Genomic DNA, 17,112 nt, shown 5'->3' on the forward strand with positions numbered 1-17,112 from the left:
ATTATTAAGTCGTAATAATAATTATTGATATTTAACATTGAGTTATGTATATATATATATATATATATATATATATATATATATATATATATATTTTTTTTTTGGGTTAATTAGAATCAAGTTATTAGAAATAATTACGCATTCAAGAATTATTTAATTTTCGACGTGATTGATATGACGATATATTGTCAGAATATTAACTTTTATAATTTGTTGTATGGAAAAAAAAAAAAGGAAAAGAGAAAAAAAGCAAAAAGAAGAAGTAAAATAATAAGATTCAATTTTATCTACGATCTATTCAAACGTTATAAATATTTCTACAGGAAATATCTAATGTAATAATCCATGTAACATTTTGTAATCAAAGTATTTGCATTATTATCTTTTTTTTTTTTCTTTTCCTTTGTTTCAAATGAAAATTAAATACGACTATTAAATTCATAATTTAGACGATACATAATTAGATTTTGTAAAACATCACCTGAGCACATATTCACGCTCACACACACATATATATATATACATATACATATATATATGTGTATATTACATACGTAGTAATAATTATTATTAATATCAGCTGATTAATACATCGCAAGAAGAACGGACACGTATGATGCCGAGGCCTTTATAATCTAAAACAAACATAATTTTCAATTATATATTTCGAATAGAGAGAGAGAGAGAGGGGGGGGGCGAAGAAAAAAAGAAAAAAAAAACGAGCCAACAATGAAAAATTAATTATATATCATAGTGCCGTAATTTACCATAAGATGCATTAAAAGAAAAAGAATGAAGAACAAAAAAAAATGTAAATGAATAAATAAATAAATAAAATAAAAAAAAAACATATATATATATATATATACGCAAGTATAAATTTGATTAATTGCAAAATAAAGCTCGTACTTTCGGGATTATCGTGTTAGTATGAATGATGAATAATTGCACGGAGGGTCTCAAAAAGATTCAGATTACAAGAAAACAAAAACAAAAAAAGAAAAGAAAAAAAAAAAAAAGAAAAGCAGAAAAAAAAAAGAAAAGAAAGTATTAAACAGACCTTTTGATATTAAAATAATTAAATGATAATCTTACAGCAGTGAAACGTTCCAATGATAGTTCGATTATCTTTCCAGCCGTTATAGTTAATTTCTTTTGCGATCGTAATATAACCAATAGTAACAATCGACTCTCGTTTGGCCTTAAATCGTACCATATTGATTCGTATGCAACATCGCCGATTAATTTACCCTGAAAATAAACAAATATATATTATATTATAAATATAATGAAGATATATATATATATATATATATAGATTTTTTTTTCTCTTTTTGTCTTTTAGTTATTTTATTTTTTTTTATTTTATTTTTTTGTTTTTTGTTTTCGTTTCGTTTCGTATCGTTTCGTTTCGTTTCGTTTCGTTTTCACACGACGAAAGAGAGAAAAAGAAAGAGAAAGAGAGAGAGAGAGAGAGAGAGAGATAGAGAGAGAGAGAGAGAGAGAGAGAGAGAACTATATGAAGGAAAAGAGTAGAAAAGGACAGACGAATCGCGTCGAATCGATCGTGTCTGGCTCCGACCTTGGCAGTGACGTACTCTCCTGCAAAGCAGATGACAAAGGCCTCGATCACGATCGCCACGTAGAATAGTATCGACTTTGTCAGCCTCGCCGCTTCGATTTCTCCCTCGCTGATTGACTATAATCAAATTGCGTTTATTTATTTCTTTTGTTCGTTTGTTCGTTCGTTTGTTTGTTTGTTTTTCTTCTTTCTTTCTTTCTTTTTTTCTTTTTTTTTTTTTCCTTTTTATTCATTTGGTTTGTCTATTTATCCATTTCTTAATGTTTGTACGTTTTCTTCTTTTTCTTTTCTTTTCTTTTCTTGTTTCTTTTTTTCTTTCTTTTTTTTTTTTTTTTTTTTATATTCCCTATCGTAACTTTTTTTTCTTCTCGCATTATTATTCTATTTTTTCTTGTTTATTGTATATCTCATTATTATTTAATATCATTTATTTATTTATTTATTTATTTATTAACATGTTATTGAAAGAGGAATTTAAAATATATATATATATATGTATGTATGTATGTATGTATATGTATTTTTTTAATTTTATAATAAAACTACATATTGAATTAAATACATTTGCATTCATTTGTATTTTCTTTTTTCTAGGTTTTTTTTTCTTTATATATATATATATGTATATATATATATGTATATATGTATTTATATTTATAAAAATACATGTTATGTTGAATAACATTTGCATTAAATGCTAAATGCATTTGAAAAATTTTTTCTTCGTTGTATTATTTCTTGTACGCGCACGACATTTACATTAAATGCATTTGCAATTTTCTCTTCGTTCTTCTGCCCCCTTCTACCACCGACCATTCACCCTCCTACCTACCTCCCCCTCCCCCTTTCCCATCCCATCGACGTCATTTGCATTAAACAAAAGTTTTTTCTTTCAATTCATTGTAAATCTATTTTTATGGCGACGCATTTAATATAAATATATATATTCGTTGATTTTTTTTATATTTCTATTTCCTTGTTTTCTTTATCATTCTCTTTTTCAACATATATATATATATATATATATACATTCCTTGTTTTATTTATTTAAATAACGCAAATGTATATTTTTAATTTTGTCGTTTGAATTTTTTTTCTTTTTTTTTTTCTTTTTTTTTTTTTTTTTTTTTGTATATAAATAATCAAATGGTACTTACGGTAACGATCATAAAGCCAAGACAACAAATGATAAGTATATTAGACATGAATTGCATGAGACTGAAGTATGTGAAAAGGGATTCTATATTATCCGAGAATAGGATGATCCTTTGATGTTTTGCAATCGCTGTTTTCAATATGGTCAGAGACAAATTTCCTTCTATGTCCTTTTCATTCATGCGTAATAACATTTCACAGAGTATGTCAACCTGACCACCAAGATGTAGTATCTAAAAGATAATGATATTTAAAATTAATATCTGCTTATATTAAATATTTTAATAATAATAATAATAATAATAATAATAATAATAATAATAATAATAATAATGATAATAATAATAAAAATAATAATAATTTCTTTTAAACGTTTATATAAAAATTATAATGTAAGATAAATGGAATTAATTGTGAGAATAAATATTTTTCTTTTCATTTTTTTTTCTTTTTTTTTTTTTTTTTTTTTTTTTTTTGTTTTTTTTTTCTTTTTGTTTTTTTTTTTCTTTCAATAAATAACAATCAAATCTCTTAACACCATGAAAAGGAAAAAAGAAAAAGAAATGAAAAAATAATAATATATAATTCACAAAATAAATAATAAATTAATAAATAAGTGCAAAAATAATGTAATAAATTATACTGTTATAATAATAATTAATAATAATATAAAAATTGTAATTAATATTATTATAATTTATAAATAAATATATAAATAAAAGAATTGCATACCAGTGCAACAATCAGAGAGCTCAAAACGGCTGCCACAGCTGTTGTTAAAAGTTGATGAAAAAATTGCGTTATTATAACAATTTCATATATCGGCGACTTGTTGCTGTTAAAAGGTAAAATCATCTTCAGTAAAAGCTCACGTTCCTCGCCCTCGTCGTAATTACTGTCGCCGATAATGAATGTACCAGTTGCGTAAAAGAATGCAGAAATGCAATAAACGCTGATAATTAAATTCGAAAAACGATGAGCCAATATTATTTTACTTGTCATAGTGCTATGGCCACATTTAATGTCCATAGATCTCTCCCAATCATTTTTCATCATTTCCAAGATCTCGTGGAATGTGCTAAATTAAATCATTAATGCATAATAATCTTTTTTTTCTTTGACTTTTTTCTTCTTTTCTTTTTAATATTTTCATTACTTTTAATAATCAATTCAATTAACGATTTTCTTCCTTCTGTCTTTTGCTTTTTTTGTTTCTTTTTTTGTTTGTACGTTTCGTTTTTTTTTCTTCTTTTTTTTTTTTTTTAATTTAAATATTTACAATGACAAAAAGTATTGACAAAAAGAAATGACAAATAGTATTTCAATTGCAATTTTATATCATTTGGAAGGAATTGAGTTTCATTTCGAGTTTATATTTAAAGCATATTATACTTTCAATTGTTATATATTAAAATGTTATGAAATATTTGAGAAAGTGTTTATCATTAACGCATACAGACACAATAATCAATTTAATATTCATTATAATTAAAACTTTTTAATTTATATATATATATATATATATATATATATATATATAAAATTAATATGATATATAAAAAAAAAAAACATTGAATTTCATTTAATAATCATAAATAGTTATATATAATCTGTATCATTGTCGATAGATATCACGAGATATGTTTGAAAAAATAAAATCTTAAAAATTAACAAAATTATTGATATATTTTTTAATAATTAAAAAATAATTTCTTCTTCTCTTTCTCTCTCTCTCTCTTGCTCTCTCCCTCTTTTTCTCTTTGTCTTCAGAACAATTAACAAAAAAAAAAAAAAAAATAAATTAATATTAATAAATAAATAAACGAATGGATAATAAAATCGAAAATATTTTAATACATTATTTTTATAAAATTCTTTTTTGTTTCTTTTTTTTTTTTTTTGTTACATAGAAAATAATTTCATCATTAAATAAACGTAAAAGCACGTTCACATGATCACAAGTATACGTAATAATTAGACATTAATACAATTATATAAATAAGACAAGCGCACAAGCAAACACAAATGGGGATAGCTTGATCGTTCCAATAAAAGAAAAATAAAAATAAAAATAAAAATAAAAAAAAAAAAAAGTAAAAATAAAAAAAAGAAAAAAATAAAAAAAGTAGGAAAGAAATGAAAGAGAAAAAAAAATTCAATAAATAACAAACGATACGAGATATCAATCATCAATGATCAACACATACATACATACATACATACATACATATATATATATATATACGTAAATAAATAAATAATGTACATATTACAAATATATATAAAGTAGACATATATTAACATAAAATCTTACTTATAATTAATCCAAAAAGCGAAGAGTTTCAAGATGGTAATCGTGTATGCCAAAGTAAGACTGACGCTATCCATTATTCTCATAAGTTCCATGAATCCCGAATGTGCAAATAGATAACGAAATTGAAAAGTTTGTACGAGGGATACTGTCACGATCCAAAAGATTCGTGGAAATATCATCATAGAATTAGGCCATACTCCAACACAACGTAATCCTAATTGTACAGCTGGACCGATTGTACTTGTCAACATTTTATCTCTTCTTCGTCTTCTCTTTCTTTCTTTTTGTTTTTTTTTTCTTCTCTGTCTCACTCTCCCTCTCTCTCTCTCTCTTTCTCTCTCTCTCTTTCTTTATATATACATATATAAAATAATAATAACTATATACACGACATTATTTTGAAAATAATTAAAATATTAGAAAGAATCAATCAGCCGATCGTAAGATAAAACGCACGTGAAATAGTTGCCTGTTAAGTTACTTCTTTTTTTTTTTTTTTTTGTTACTACTTCTACCTTCTTTATCGTTGAATGATTTCAATGATACTGAACGTTATCGTGATTTATACTTATCCTAAGAGATGGTCTTTTTTTTTCTTTTCTTTCTTTTCTTTCTTTCTTTCTTTCTTTCTTGTTCTTTTACTTTTTTTTCTTTCTTTCTTTCTTTCTTTCTTTCTTATTTTTTTTTCAAATGCGCACGTCGCACGTTGTCCCACACCAAACCAACACAGTTTATCGATCATTTTCTCTCTCTCTCTCTCTCTCTCTCTCTCTCTTTTTTTCTCATTCTCTCTCTCTCTCTCTCTCTCTCTCTCTCTCTCTCTCTCTCTCTCTCTCTCTCTATTTCTTTTTCTCTGCAATTTCAAGCTATTGCATTATTCATCGAAAACTCCATACTTTCAACATAAAACAAAGTTTTCTCAAATGATGAAAAAACAGCGAAGAAAGCTCGAAATAAAAAATGCGATGGTTAAGTATAATATTACGAATAAAATATTAAATACGAAGGAGCTCCGGTAGACGTGTCTAGTCCTCTTAGTATCTTTTTTTTTTTTCTTTTTATATATATATATATATATATATATATATATACATAGATAGAAGATAGTGAACATTATGCTTGATCGTACTGTAGAGAGAAAGAGAGAGAGAGAAAGAAATGATCGTTAAAATATGTAATGTTCGGACATTTTTCGTATAATACACGCATATACATATACATATATATATATATATATATATATATATATTTCTATTTTGTATAGAAATCGTCGGAGAGAAGGAAAGAAGAAGAAGAAGAAGAAAAGGAAGAAGAAGAAAAAAAAAAAAAAAGAGGAAAGAGAAAAAAAAATCGGAAGAATATATGATCGCTCGAAGGAAAATTGTAATTTCTTTTTCTTTTCATTTCTTTCCTTGCTTTCTTTTTTTTTCTTTTTTCTTTTTATTTATTTATTTATTTTTCTTTCTTCCTTTTTTTCCTTTCTTTTTTATTTTTTTTTTTTTTTTGCTTTTGTTAAGTAAGCAACGAAAGAGAAAAAAGAGAAAAAAAAAGAAATTGTGAAATAATGAACCTGCTATTGTACTTCTTTCTTTCTTATTTTTCTTTTTCTTCTTTTCTTTTCCTTTTTTGTAATTTTTTTTTTTTTTTTTTTATATATATATATATATATATATATATATATATATACAAGTGTAACATCTCAAATTATTGCTTTGGATTAATGTCTCTTGGATTGATAAAAATATTCTCTGTGAAATATTATATTATTATTATTAATATATATATATATATATATGTATATAGTATATATATATAATATATAAAGTAATATATAAATATTTGAATATAGAACGAGTGATTCAGAAGTTTATAAGTAATTTCTTTTTTCTTTCTCTTCTTTTTTTTTTTGTAAATTAATTTCTCGAAACTTTTTAAATTAATTTCTTTTTCCTAATAACTTTTAGCCAAACCTCTATATATTATTATATATATATATACATATATATATTATTTTTTATGCATTCTTTATATATATATATATATCGATTTTGATCAAATTGAAATAAAATGAATAAAATTAAAACAAAAAATAATGGACTATATGAAATGGGATTATAAGTATATAAGAAATATATACTGACCAATATATGCAAGTACATAGATATGGATAGATATCCTATGTATATATGTAATAATAAATTCGTTGTTGAGATCGTGCACGAAGAGAGTAAAATTATACTCTTCAAATATTTAAGAAAGGGAATCCCCTGAAATCAAGTTTGTCAGACAGCATGCAACACCGAATGTTCATTTAATATTTATATACGTACGTTCTAAAAACGTCATTGTATTGTTCAAACAAGTCGAATCATTCTCGATATATACATGTATTATATTATATGAAAAATAATCATACTTATTATTTATTATTTTTTAATAAATATAAATAGAAAGAAGGAGAGAAAGAGAGAGAGAGAGAGAGAGAGAGAGAGAGAGAGAGAATAAAATATAAAATTATTATTTACTGATTATATATATAATAACTTTAATAATATTCTCTTTGTATATATACAGACACATATATTCATGTTTATCTGTGTAAGTATATATGTATTTACTATATAAAATGAAAAGATAAAAAAACAATTTTAATAACTCGCATGAAGTACAGAGACGTATGAGGCTGAGGCTTTTAACAACTATAACAGACAAACGAACAAATGAAATATAAACAAATGAATATAAACAAGTGAAACAAAAATGAAAATTAATATTAATTAATAAAATCTAAAGAAAGTCAATTTATATTTTCGAAAAATCTTACTCGTGCGAATCCTTCCAATGATAATTCCATAAATTTGCCCGCGGTGATTTTAAATCGTTTTTGAGATCTGATCATTAAGAACAATAAAGATTTACTTTCATTCGGATCAAGTTCGTACCAATTACATTCATAAGCTGCTTTCTCGATGGCTATGCTCTATGAAAATAAAAAAATTAATTGATTAATTAATTAATTAATAAGTATATAAATAAATAAATAAATAAATAAATAAAATGTGAATAATAATAAAATTAAGAAAAGAAAAGAAAAGAAAAAAAGAAAGAGAATAAGTAAATAAATAAATCAACGATATCTCTAATCTAATATAGATTAGAACAAAAGTTCCTACGGATAGATCAAATCTCTTTCTGGATTATTTTTAAACGCAATTCCTTCTTTTTTTTTTTTTTTCAAAACCCATTATAATTTCAAAATGCCAAATTCTTATTCTTCCTCTTTTTCTTTTTTCAAATTACAAAAATAAAATTACAAAAAAACAGCTGGTAAAATTACTTTTTATAAAATTTATTATTATTATTATTATTATTATTATTAACAAAAATTATTTACCTTGGATCTGATAAATTCCCCAGCAAAACAGAGAACGAAAGCCTCCAAATTCACTAGAATATAATAGGGAATTGTCCTAGCCAATATGACGGACCTTTGTTCAGAATCTAGTGACTTTTTATCAGAGAATATCTTTCAGTAATTTTTTTTTTTTATAATCTTGATTTATATATATATATATATATATATATATATGTGTGTGTATGTTTATATAGCTCACCGTGACGATTAAAAAACCCAATAATCCGATCACCAAAGTATTCGAAAGAAATTGCATCAATGCAATGTAAGTAAATATATTTTCGATATTTCCAACGAACGTAATAACCCTCTGATGACATTTAATCAATGATTCGAACGTTTTTTTACAGGACAAATGATTCTTCGCCATTTTCGATATTTCTGAAAATTTTTTACAAATTATTTCCACTTGACCGTCTACATGGAGTATCTAGAAAATTAAATTGAAAAAAAAAAAAAGAAATGAAACGATACAATATAAAAATAATTTTTAAAAATCATTTGAGGAACAATAGAAAAACAAAAAGGAAAGAAATAATATCATTGTTCTTAATAATTAATTACAAAGAAAAAAAAAAAAATTATTCTCACCAAGGTCACGAGTAAAGCGTTCGTCATACCCGACGTAGAGGCAGCTATGAATTCTTCAAGAAATTGTGCAAAATTGACGAGCTCGTAAATCGGTGATATCATAACGTTGAATGGTAATTCCATTTTAAGTAACAGCTGTTTTTCTTTTGAAAATAGAGCAAACGAAAGGAAGAATGTTACCCCTAAGGAATAAGAACCAACGAAAAAGTTCGAATAACGACGTGATAATATCACTTTTTTCATCATCGTTACAACATTTTCTTTTTCGATTAGGCACTCTTTCCAATCGTTCGTCATCATTGTTAAAATCTCTCTGAATACTCTGACAAAAGAAGAAAACAATCATTGATTGGATCGTATAAATTATTGATAAAACGAAAAAAAAAAATAAAAAAATTATTAATCGAAGCATTAAAAGAGAAAATAAAAGTATTCACTCAAATTGATATATATATATATATATATATATATATATATATATATATTTAATTTTTTAAAATAGATTATATCATATAAAAATGATTGAACTAAAAATTAATTAAATACACCCACACACATGCACATGCATACGCGCGCGTAAAAATAATAATATGAAGAAAGGTGGGATTCAATTTTGAAATAAAAGAAAAATATATATAAGAAATAATTAAATAAAAAAATAACGAAATATAACAAAACAAAAAATAACGAAAATAATAACAAATAATTAAAATAAAAATTAATTAATTATATATATATATAAAAATTTTTATTTACCAAGTATAACGCTTACATACCTGTTCTTAATCCAAAGTATTATTAATTTAATAAATAATAAATTGTTAGATATGGTAATACTTAAACAATCCATCAAACCTGGTAAATCGCTTGTACGTAAGTTTTCTATTAGATAACAAAATTGAAATATTAATGTGATAGACATCGTAAATATCCAAATAATACGATGAACTATGGCGTAATTATAATCGGGCCATAATCCAATGAAACGTAAACTTAATTCGAGCAAACGATTTATCGGGCTTACAGGTAACATCGAATTTTTTTATTTATCCAATTTTCAATAATTGAAAACTTTCACTTTGAATGCACACATACATATGTTAGATATTTATTTATTTATTTATTTATTTGTTTTTAATTTTTTTTTTTTCTTTCCTTTGTTATCACCGTCGGTAAAACAGTTTCTCGATCATATAAAAAGAAAAAGAAGAAGTAGAAGCTCCGATGGAAAGCAAAACGAAACAGAAGTGATATGAAATTTGTTGCATAAACGATGTCTATTCGTTTTTCCCTCCCCCTCACCATACACACATACCCCCATCGCTCCTTTCTCTCTCTCTCTCTCTCTCTCTCTCTCCTTATATTAAATTGATAGTTTTGCAAGCATGATTATAGTCCAACGTAAAAGAAAACCCTGTAAAGAATGAAAAAGAAAAAGAAAAAGAAAAAAAAATAAAGATGTTATTATGTTGATTTAGAATTGAAAAATGGAAGACAAATAAAATAAGAAGTAAAAGAAATTGGGGAGAGAGAGAGAGAGAGAGAGATAGAGAGAGAGAGAGAGAGAGAGAGAGAGGGAACCCTTCGTGGGTCGAAAATCATTCGATTTAATAATGCAAATGCATATTCATGCGTGTCACACGCAAACTCATCGCTTAGCTTAGTTCTTATTTTTTCTTTGCTGAAGTAAGAACGTAAAGAGGAACATTTTTTGTTTCAGATAAAAATCTTACAGAATAGAGAAAGAGAGAGGGGGGGAGGGGAAGGAGGGAGGTGAGAGGAGGTAGGAAATCATAATTTGAATTTCGTGTTAATTAAAATTTCAACGTCGCTTTTTTTTTTTTTTTTTTTTTTTGATGAGTTCAACATTCACTGATTAAATTCATTGATTATATATATATATATATATATATATATATATATATATATATATATATAAAAAAAAAAAAAAAAAAAATAGAACAAAAGATAGAAGAAAATTTAAAAATGATATCAAATTGAAATTCATTTTAAACAAAATTTTCAACATCATTTTCCAGGTAAGTTCAACGTTCATTAATTCTATCGTAGTCGTAATTAATAATAATTTGATAAAAATAAAAATAAGTAAATAAAAAAAAGAAACAAATCATAATTATAAATATATAATAATTATTAATAATAAGCATTCGTAATTTAGATTAGAGTTATACTCAATATTACTGAGTATAACTCAATATTAAAATATAGTCGTGAAAGATGTTATTTATAATTAAAATGAATCTTTAATACATCGCATAAAGAACCGACACGTATGATCCAGATGCCTTTAACATCTGAAAATGAAAATATAATGATCAAATTATTACAATCAAAATTATTTTTGCAATTGTTATAATAATTGATATCAGATATAAAATTAATGAAAAAAAACAAGAACAAAGATAAAAGAGGAAAATAATAATTGTCAATTATCTTACGCTTGCAAACACTTCCAATGATAAATTCATAAATTTTCCAGTAGTTATGACAAATCGTTTTTGTGATCTGATCATTAAAACCAATATAAATCGACTATCACTTGGATCCAATTCGTACCAATTCAAATGATAAGCTGCTTTCTCGATATCTGTGCTATATATATATATATATATATATATATATATATATATATATGTATATATATATGACTTTTTTTATATTATATATTTTTCATATTATACAGATTGAATAAAAAAAAAGAAAAAAAAAAGAAAAAAAAAAGGAAAGGGAGAAAGAAAAATACTTTCTAATTGGATCAAAAGTTCTTAAAGATGATTTGATAAATCTGTCATTCTTTTTCAAGATTTCTTCTTAGGCTAATTCTTTTTTGATTTTGTTTGTTAGTTTTTTCTTTCCTCTTTTTTTTTTTTCTAAGCTTATTTTTCAATCTTAACTTAACTTGTAGTTTTATGATTTGAAAGGGAAAAAGGATAAAACAAAATAATAATAATAATAATAATATTATTATTATAATCATTATTCTTATGATCACTTTTTTATTACGTATGAACTCTCGATCCACCATGTATATATATATATATATATATATAAAATTTTGTACTCACCTTAGAACTTAGATATTCACCGGCGTAACAAAGTGCAAATGCTTCAAGATTTGCTAGAACGTAATAAGGTACAGTTTTTGCTAAGATTACGTTTCTTTGATCGGAATCTAAAGACTGAAAAGAAAAAGAAAAAAAAGAAAAATAAAAAAAATAAAAAAACAAAAAGAAATTTCTTTTAATTCTCATCGTGCCAACAAATTTCTCTCTCTCTCTCTCTCTCTCTCTCTCTCTCTCTCTCTCTCTCTCTCCCTCGTATAAAATTTTCTTTTCATTTCTTTCTTCTTTTGTCTTCCTTTTTTTTTTTTTTTTTTTTTTTTTTTTTTTTCGTTCTTGTTCGTCTTCTCTTCTTTTAAACATAGACAAGCATAAAGTGCGCGTGATATTTTTTTTTTTTTTTTTGTTAATTATATTCGTCGACATTTATTTACCGTAACTATCATAAATCCGAGGGAACAAATAACAAGTGTATTCGATAAGAATTGAATCAGTGCTATATACGTGAATATATTTTCAATATTATCCGTAAAAGCAATGATCTTTTGATGTTTGTATATCAATATTTTTAATATCTCACTATCGTATTCGCCTTTTCGAATGATCGACGATATATTTGATAATTGACGACATATTATCTCAACTTGACCATCAACGTGTAGTATCTAAAATGATTTTTTAAGGGATCCATTAATGAGTGGATATTATAAGCAAAAAAATTTGTGTGTGTGTGTGTGTGTGTATAATAAATTGCATAATAAATTTATTTATATTAAATATTAAATGAAATTTATTGAGGTTATAAATAAATGTCGTTATAAATGAAGGAAAAATAAATTGACATTTATAAATGACGATATTTTTCATTAATTTTCTTTTAATCATTGGACTGATTAATATATATAATTTAGATTAAAATAAAGGAGAAGAAAAAAAAAATATATATATATATATATATATTAATATATTTATAAATGCAATATTGCATAGTTATTGCAATAATTATGCAATAAATTATGCACGATTAATAAGATATGATTTATTATGAAAAAAAAAAAAGAATTTATTTATAAATCAAATTCATCGAAGATTCATCGAACGCGCGTGTATTTTTTTCCTTTTTATGATAAAAAAAAAAAAAAAAAAAAAAAAAACAAAAATAAAAAAACAAAATAAATAAATAAATAAATAAATTTTTCTCTTATCATGTTATATACTTACCAAGGTGACAAGTAATGCACTTAACATACTTGACATCGAAGCTGCCATAAATTCTTGAATGAATTGAATTACATTGATCAATTCGTAGATCGGTGATTTCGTAGTATCGAATGGTAATTCCATCTTTAATATAAGCTGTCTTTCTTGGGTGAACAATGCGAAAGATAAGAAAAAAGTAACCCCTATCGAATAAGAACTAACGAAGAAACTCGAGTAACGTTGTGACAGTTTCACCCTATTAGACATCGTTTCATGATTTTCCTTTTTATCAATGGAATCCAACCAATCATTGATCATCATTTTCAAAATATCATCGAAGACACTGTAAATAATATTTATATATATATATATATATATATATATATATATATATTAATAAAAAAAAAAAAATTCGAAATCCTTTCAAGGTAGAGAAAAAAAAAGAAAAGGAAAAAATAAAAAAGAAAAATAAAAAGAAATACAAAAGAAGAAGAAAAATATTTCGTTCGACGAACATTTATTAATGTCACGTTTATTATAACTTACCGATTTTTCATCCAGAGTATAATTAACTTAATGAAAAACACGGTATTCGACATTGTTATACTCAAGCAATCCATAAGATCTGGCAAATCGTCGGATTTCAAATTTACAATGACGTACCAATATTGAAAGATAAGAGTTAAAGACATTGTTATTATCCATAAGAAACGATGAGCTATTACGTAGGAATAATCTGGCCAGAGACCAATAAAACGAAGACTGTACTCTACCAGTCGATTTATCGGACTGACGTTAGTAGATATCATCGTCAACGTGTTCAATCAAACGGCTATTTCTTTTCCTCCTCCTCCCCCCCCCCCTCCTCCTACCCCCCTGCCAACCCTCGTTCTTTCTTTCCTTTTTCCTCTGTTTTTCTTTTCTTCGCCTTTTTTTCTGTTTTCTTCTTCTTTTTTTTCAAAGATAATCGTCGAATTGTCTTGAAGGATGTTAAAAAAGAAAAAAAAAAAAAAAAAAAAAAAAAGAAAGAAAGAAGAAAAGAAAAAAGAAAAAAAGAAAAAGACTCCTTTTTCTTTTTCTTCCTTCCTTTTTTTTTTCTTTCTTTCTTTCTTTTTTTTTTCTTTTTTTTTTTTTTTTTCTTTTTCTTTTTCTTGCCCCCTACACGAACAGATATATTTATAATAAACTCAATTCTAACTCACTATGCGAAACTTCTCTTTTATTCTTCTAACAACGTAGCTTTTATTCTTCCTCTTCTATTTCTATTCTTATTTCTTATTCCCTTCTACTTCTTTTCTTAATATTTCCGACGTAAGAAAAAAAGAAAAGAAATAAGAAGAAGAAGAAGAAGAAGAAGAAGAAGAAAAAGAATGAACGAATGAACGAACGAACGAACGAACGAACAATCGACGTTTGTAAGGAAAAGTTTGCAATATAAAATACTTGTATTCGTATATAGTAATCTGTATATCCGTGTATAATCGTATATGTGTGAGTATGTTGTTGAACGAAAATCATTCTTTATCAAGATGATTACAGGTTTTCGTGATATATATAAAAGAAGATCTAATGGGATATCGTGATTATATGATCCCATGTCTGTTTTTTTTTTCTCTTGAAGACTTACATTAAACGCGAGAAAGAGAGAGAGAGAGAGAGAGAGAGAGAGAGAGAGAAAGAGAGATGGAAAAAAAAAACAAAAGAAAAGAAATAGAAAAAAAGTAATAATGATCTCTCTCTCTCTCTCTCTCTCTCTCTCTCTCTCTCTATCTCTCTTTATTCAAAGAAAGAAAGAGAGGGAGAATGAGTGATGATCGAAAGCCATTTGATTGAATTATTCAAAAACTTATAAGTGAACTTTACACGCGAACTTTCTTCTATATGTTCATCCCTCCCCCGTTTCACCTCCCTTTTCCTCCTCCTCCTCCTTCTCCTCCTCCTTCTCTTTCACAAGTCCTCCTTCTCTTTTTGATCGTCATCGTCGATGTTCGATCGAAGTTTTTCCCATTGGTTAAAATACTTCATTCATTTGATAAAAGGAATGTAATGGAAATAACTATTTTTTTTTTCCAACTAACTATACCACTTTTTTTTTAAATTTATATTGGTATAAAGCAAAACTTTGTTTTCTGTGCCAGCACCGATACAGTAACATTATCTTATATATGCGATGAGGTTAATAATTTCAAGTTTTGTCCTATGTCTTTTTTTCTTCTTTCCTCTTTCTTTTTTTTTCTTTTTCCTTTTTTCAATTTTTTTTTTTTTTTTTTCTTTTTCCTCCTCCCCTTTCACGAAAAGTTTTATCATTCTTGTCGATCCACGTCTAATCGCTAATCGTCCTTCTATTCTATTTCATATATATATATATACGATAAATCTTTATTAAACTAGATTGAAATTCTTTTTGGTGTTTAATACATCGCGTGTAACACCGATGCATAAGATGCCGAAGCTTTCAAGATCTATAAATCAAAGATAGATTATATATATATATATATATATATATATATATATATATATATATATTATGTTTTGTTATTATTATTAGAGTATAGAATATCTCCAAATTAATTCGATTATCTTATATATTAACTACATATTATTATAAAATATAATAATCCGTGAATGTAGATATAAAATTATTCTGTCATTTTTTAAAAATATAAAATATTAAAAAAATTTATATTATATATATATATATATATATATATATTTGTTTTAGATTAATTATATATATTTTAGATTAATTAAAATCTTTTCTTACACTGGCAAAACTTTCCAAAGACAAATCCAAAAATTTGCCAATAGTGATGGTCAATTTTTTTTGTCCTCGTAATATCAACAACAAGATGTATTTACTCTCTTTAGGATTTAATTCGTACCATTGAAAATTGTATGCTGCTACTCCGATAGTTAGGCTCTACGAGCAAAACAAAACAAATCGAAAAAAATTACAAACGAAAAAAAAAGTACTATCGTACATGAACATTAAAAACGTTAACATTGACGGTACAATTATAATACAATAATAATAATAATAATAATAATAATAATAATAATAATAATAAATAAATAAATAAATAAATAAACGAAGATATTAATAAAATGTTGTCACCTTTGAACTGAGATATTCACCGATATAACACAGAATAAAAGCTTCAATGTTAATCATCATATAATATGGAACAGTTTTTCCTAATACAGCACCGGCCTCGTTAGTGTCCATAGACTTTTTAAAGATTATTAAATTAACATTTGTCAATGTCAATAAATAACAGACAGAAATATCTTTATGTTACGTCGTATTTGAATATTAAAAAAAAAAAAAAAAAAAAAAAAAAAAAAAAAAAATAGAAATATATATGTACCCACGATCATTATAACAAATCCCGAGAAACATATGGCCATGGTATTAGAAAGAAATTGTAACAAGGCTATATAAGTGAATATATCTTCTATGTAACTCGAAAACAATATTATTCTATCGTGTTTAAATATCAAATATTTCAACGTTATCAAACGTGACGTTTCGTCCTGTTGAAATTGATCGAACATGTCCTCTATCTCTTGACACATCACATCTATCTGTCCGCCAACGTGTAATATCTGTAAAATTATTATCGTTATCATTATCATTATTATTATTATTATTATTATTATTATTATTATTATTATTATTATTATTATTATTGTTATAAAGAAAAATTATTTAGAAAAAAAAATTGTAAATATATATATATATATATACCATTTTAATCGTAAAATTATATAATAA

General features: G+C 24.9%; 2 protein-coding genes across 2 annotated transcripts in view; both read right to left on the reverse strand.

Moving 5' to 3' along the window:
* Positions 1-220: 220 nt before the first annotated feature.
* On the reverse strand, positions 221-10,273 carry LOC124955259. Its single transcript, XM_047509424.1, has 12 exons — positions 9,834-10,273; positions 9,058-9,379; positions 8,666-8,896; positions 8,446-8,559; positions 7,876-8,031; positions 7,712-7,750; positions 5,052-5,386; positions 3,470-3,815; positions 2,740-2,970; positions 1,583-1,699; positions 1,096-1,251; positions 221-635 (listed from the first exon to the last, which is right to left on the reverse strand). The coding sequence occupies exons 1-12, from the start codon at positions 10,088-10,090 to the stop codon at positions 585-587; spliced, it is 2,355 nt and encodes a 784-aa protein (XP_047365380.1). The 5' UTR covers positions 10,091-10,273; the 3' UTR covers positions 221-584.
* An 825-nt stretch (positions 10,274-11,098) lies between these two features.
* LOC124955260 overlaps positions 11,099-17,112 on the reverse strand; it is a 21,577-nt gene continuing 15,563 nt past the window's right edge. Inside the window, exons 7-16 of the mRNA XM_047509426.1 lie at positions 16,710-16,943; positions 16,453-16,566; positions 16,102-16,257; positions 15,756-15,799; positions 13,884-14,126; positions 13,359-13,680; positions 12,572-12,802; positions 12,144-12,257; positions 11,517-11,672; positions 11,099-11,372 (exon numbers count right to left, since the gene is read on the reverse strand). Coding sequence (XP_047365382.1) covers positions 11,322-11,372; positions 11,517-11,672; positions 12,144-12,257; positions 12,572-12,802; positions 13,359-13,680; positions 13,884-14,126; positions 15,756-15,799; positions 16,102-16,257; positions 16,453-16,566; positions 16,710-16,943 — 1,665 coding nt within the window. The 3' untranslated portion in view covers positions 11,099-11,321. The remainder of the gene's footprint in view (positions 11,373-11,516; positions 11,673-12,143; positions 12,258-12,571; positions 12,803-13,358; positions 13,681-13,883; positions 14,127-15,755; positions 15,800-16,101; positions 16,258-16,452; positions 16,567-16,709; positions 16,944-17,112) is intronic.

Source organism: Vespa velutina, chromosome 17 (assembly GCF_912470025.1).
Source record: "Vespa velutina chromosome 17, iVesVel2.1, whole genome shotgun sequence".
Classification (NCBI taxonomy): domain Eukaryota; kingdom Metazoa; phylum Arthropoda; class Insecta; order Hymenoptera; family Vespidae; genus Vespa; species Vespa velutina.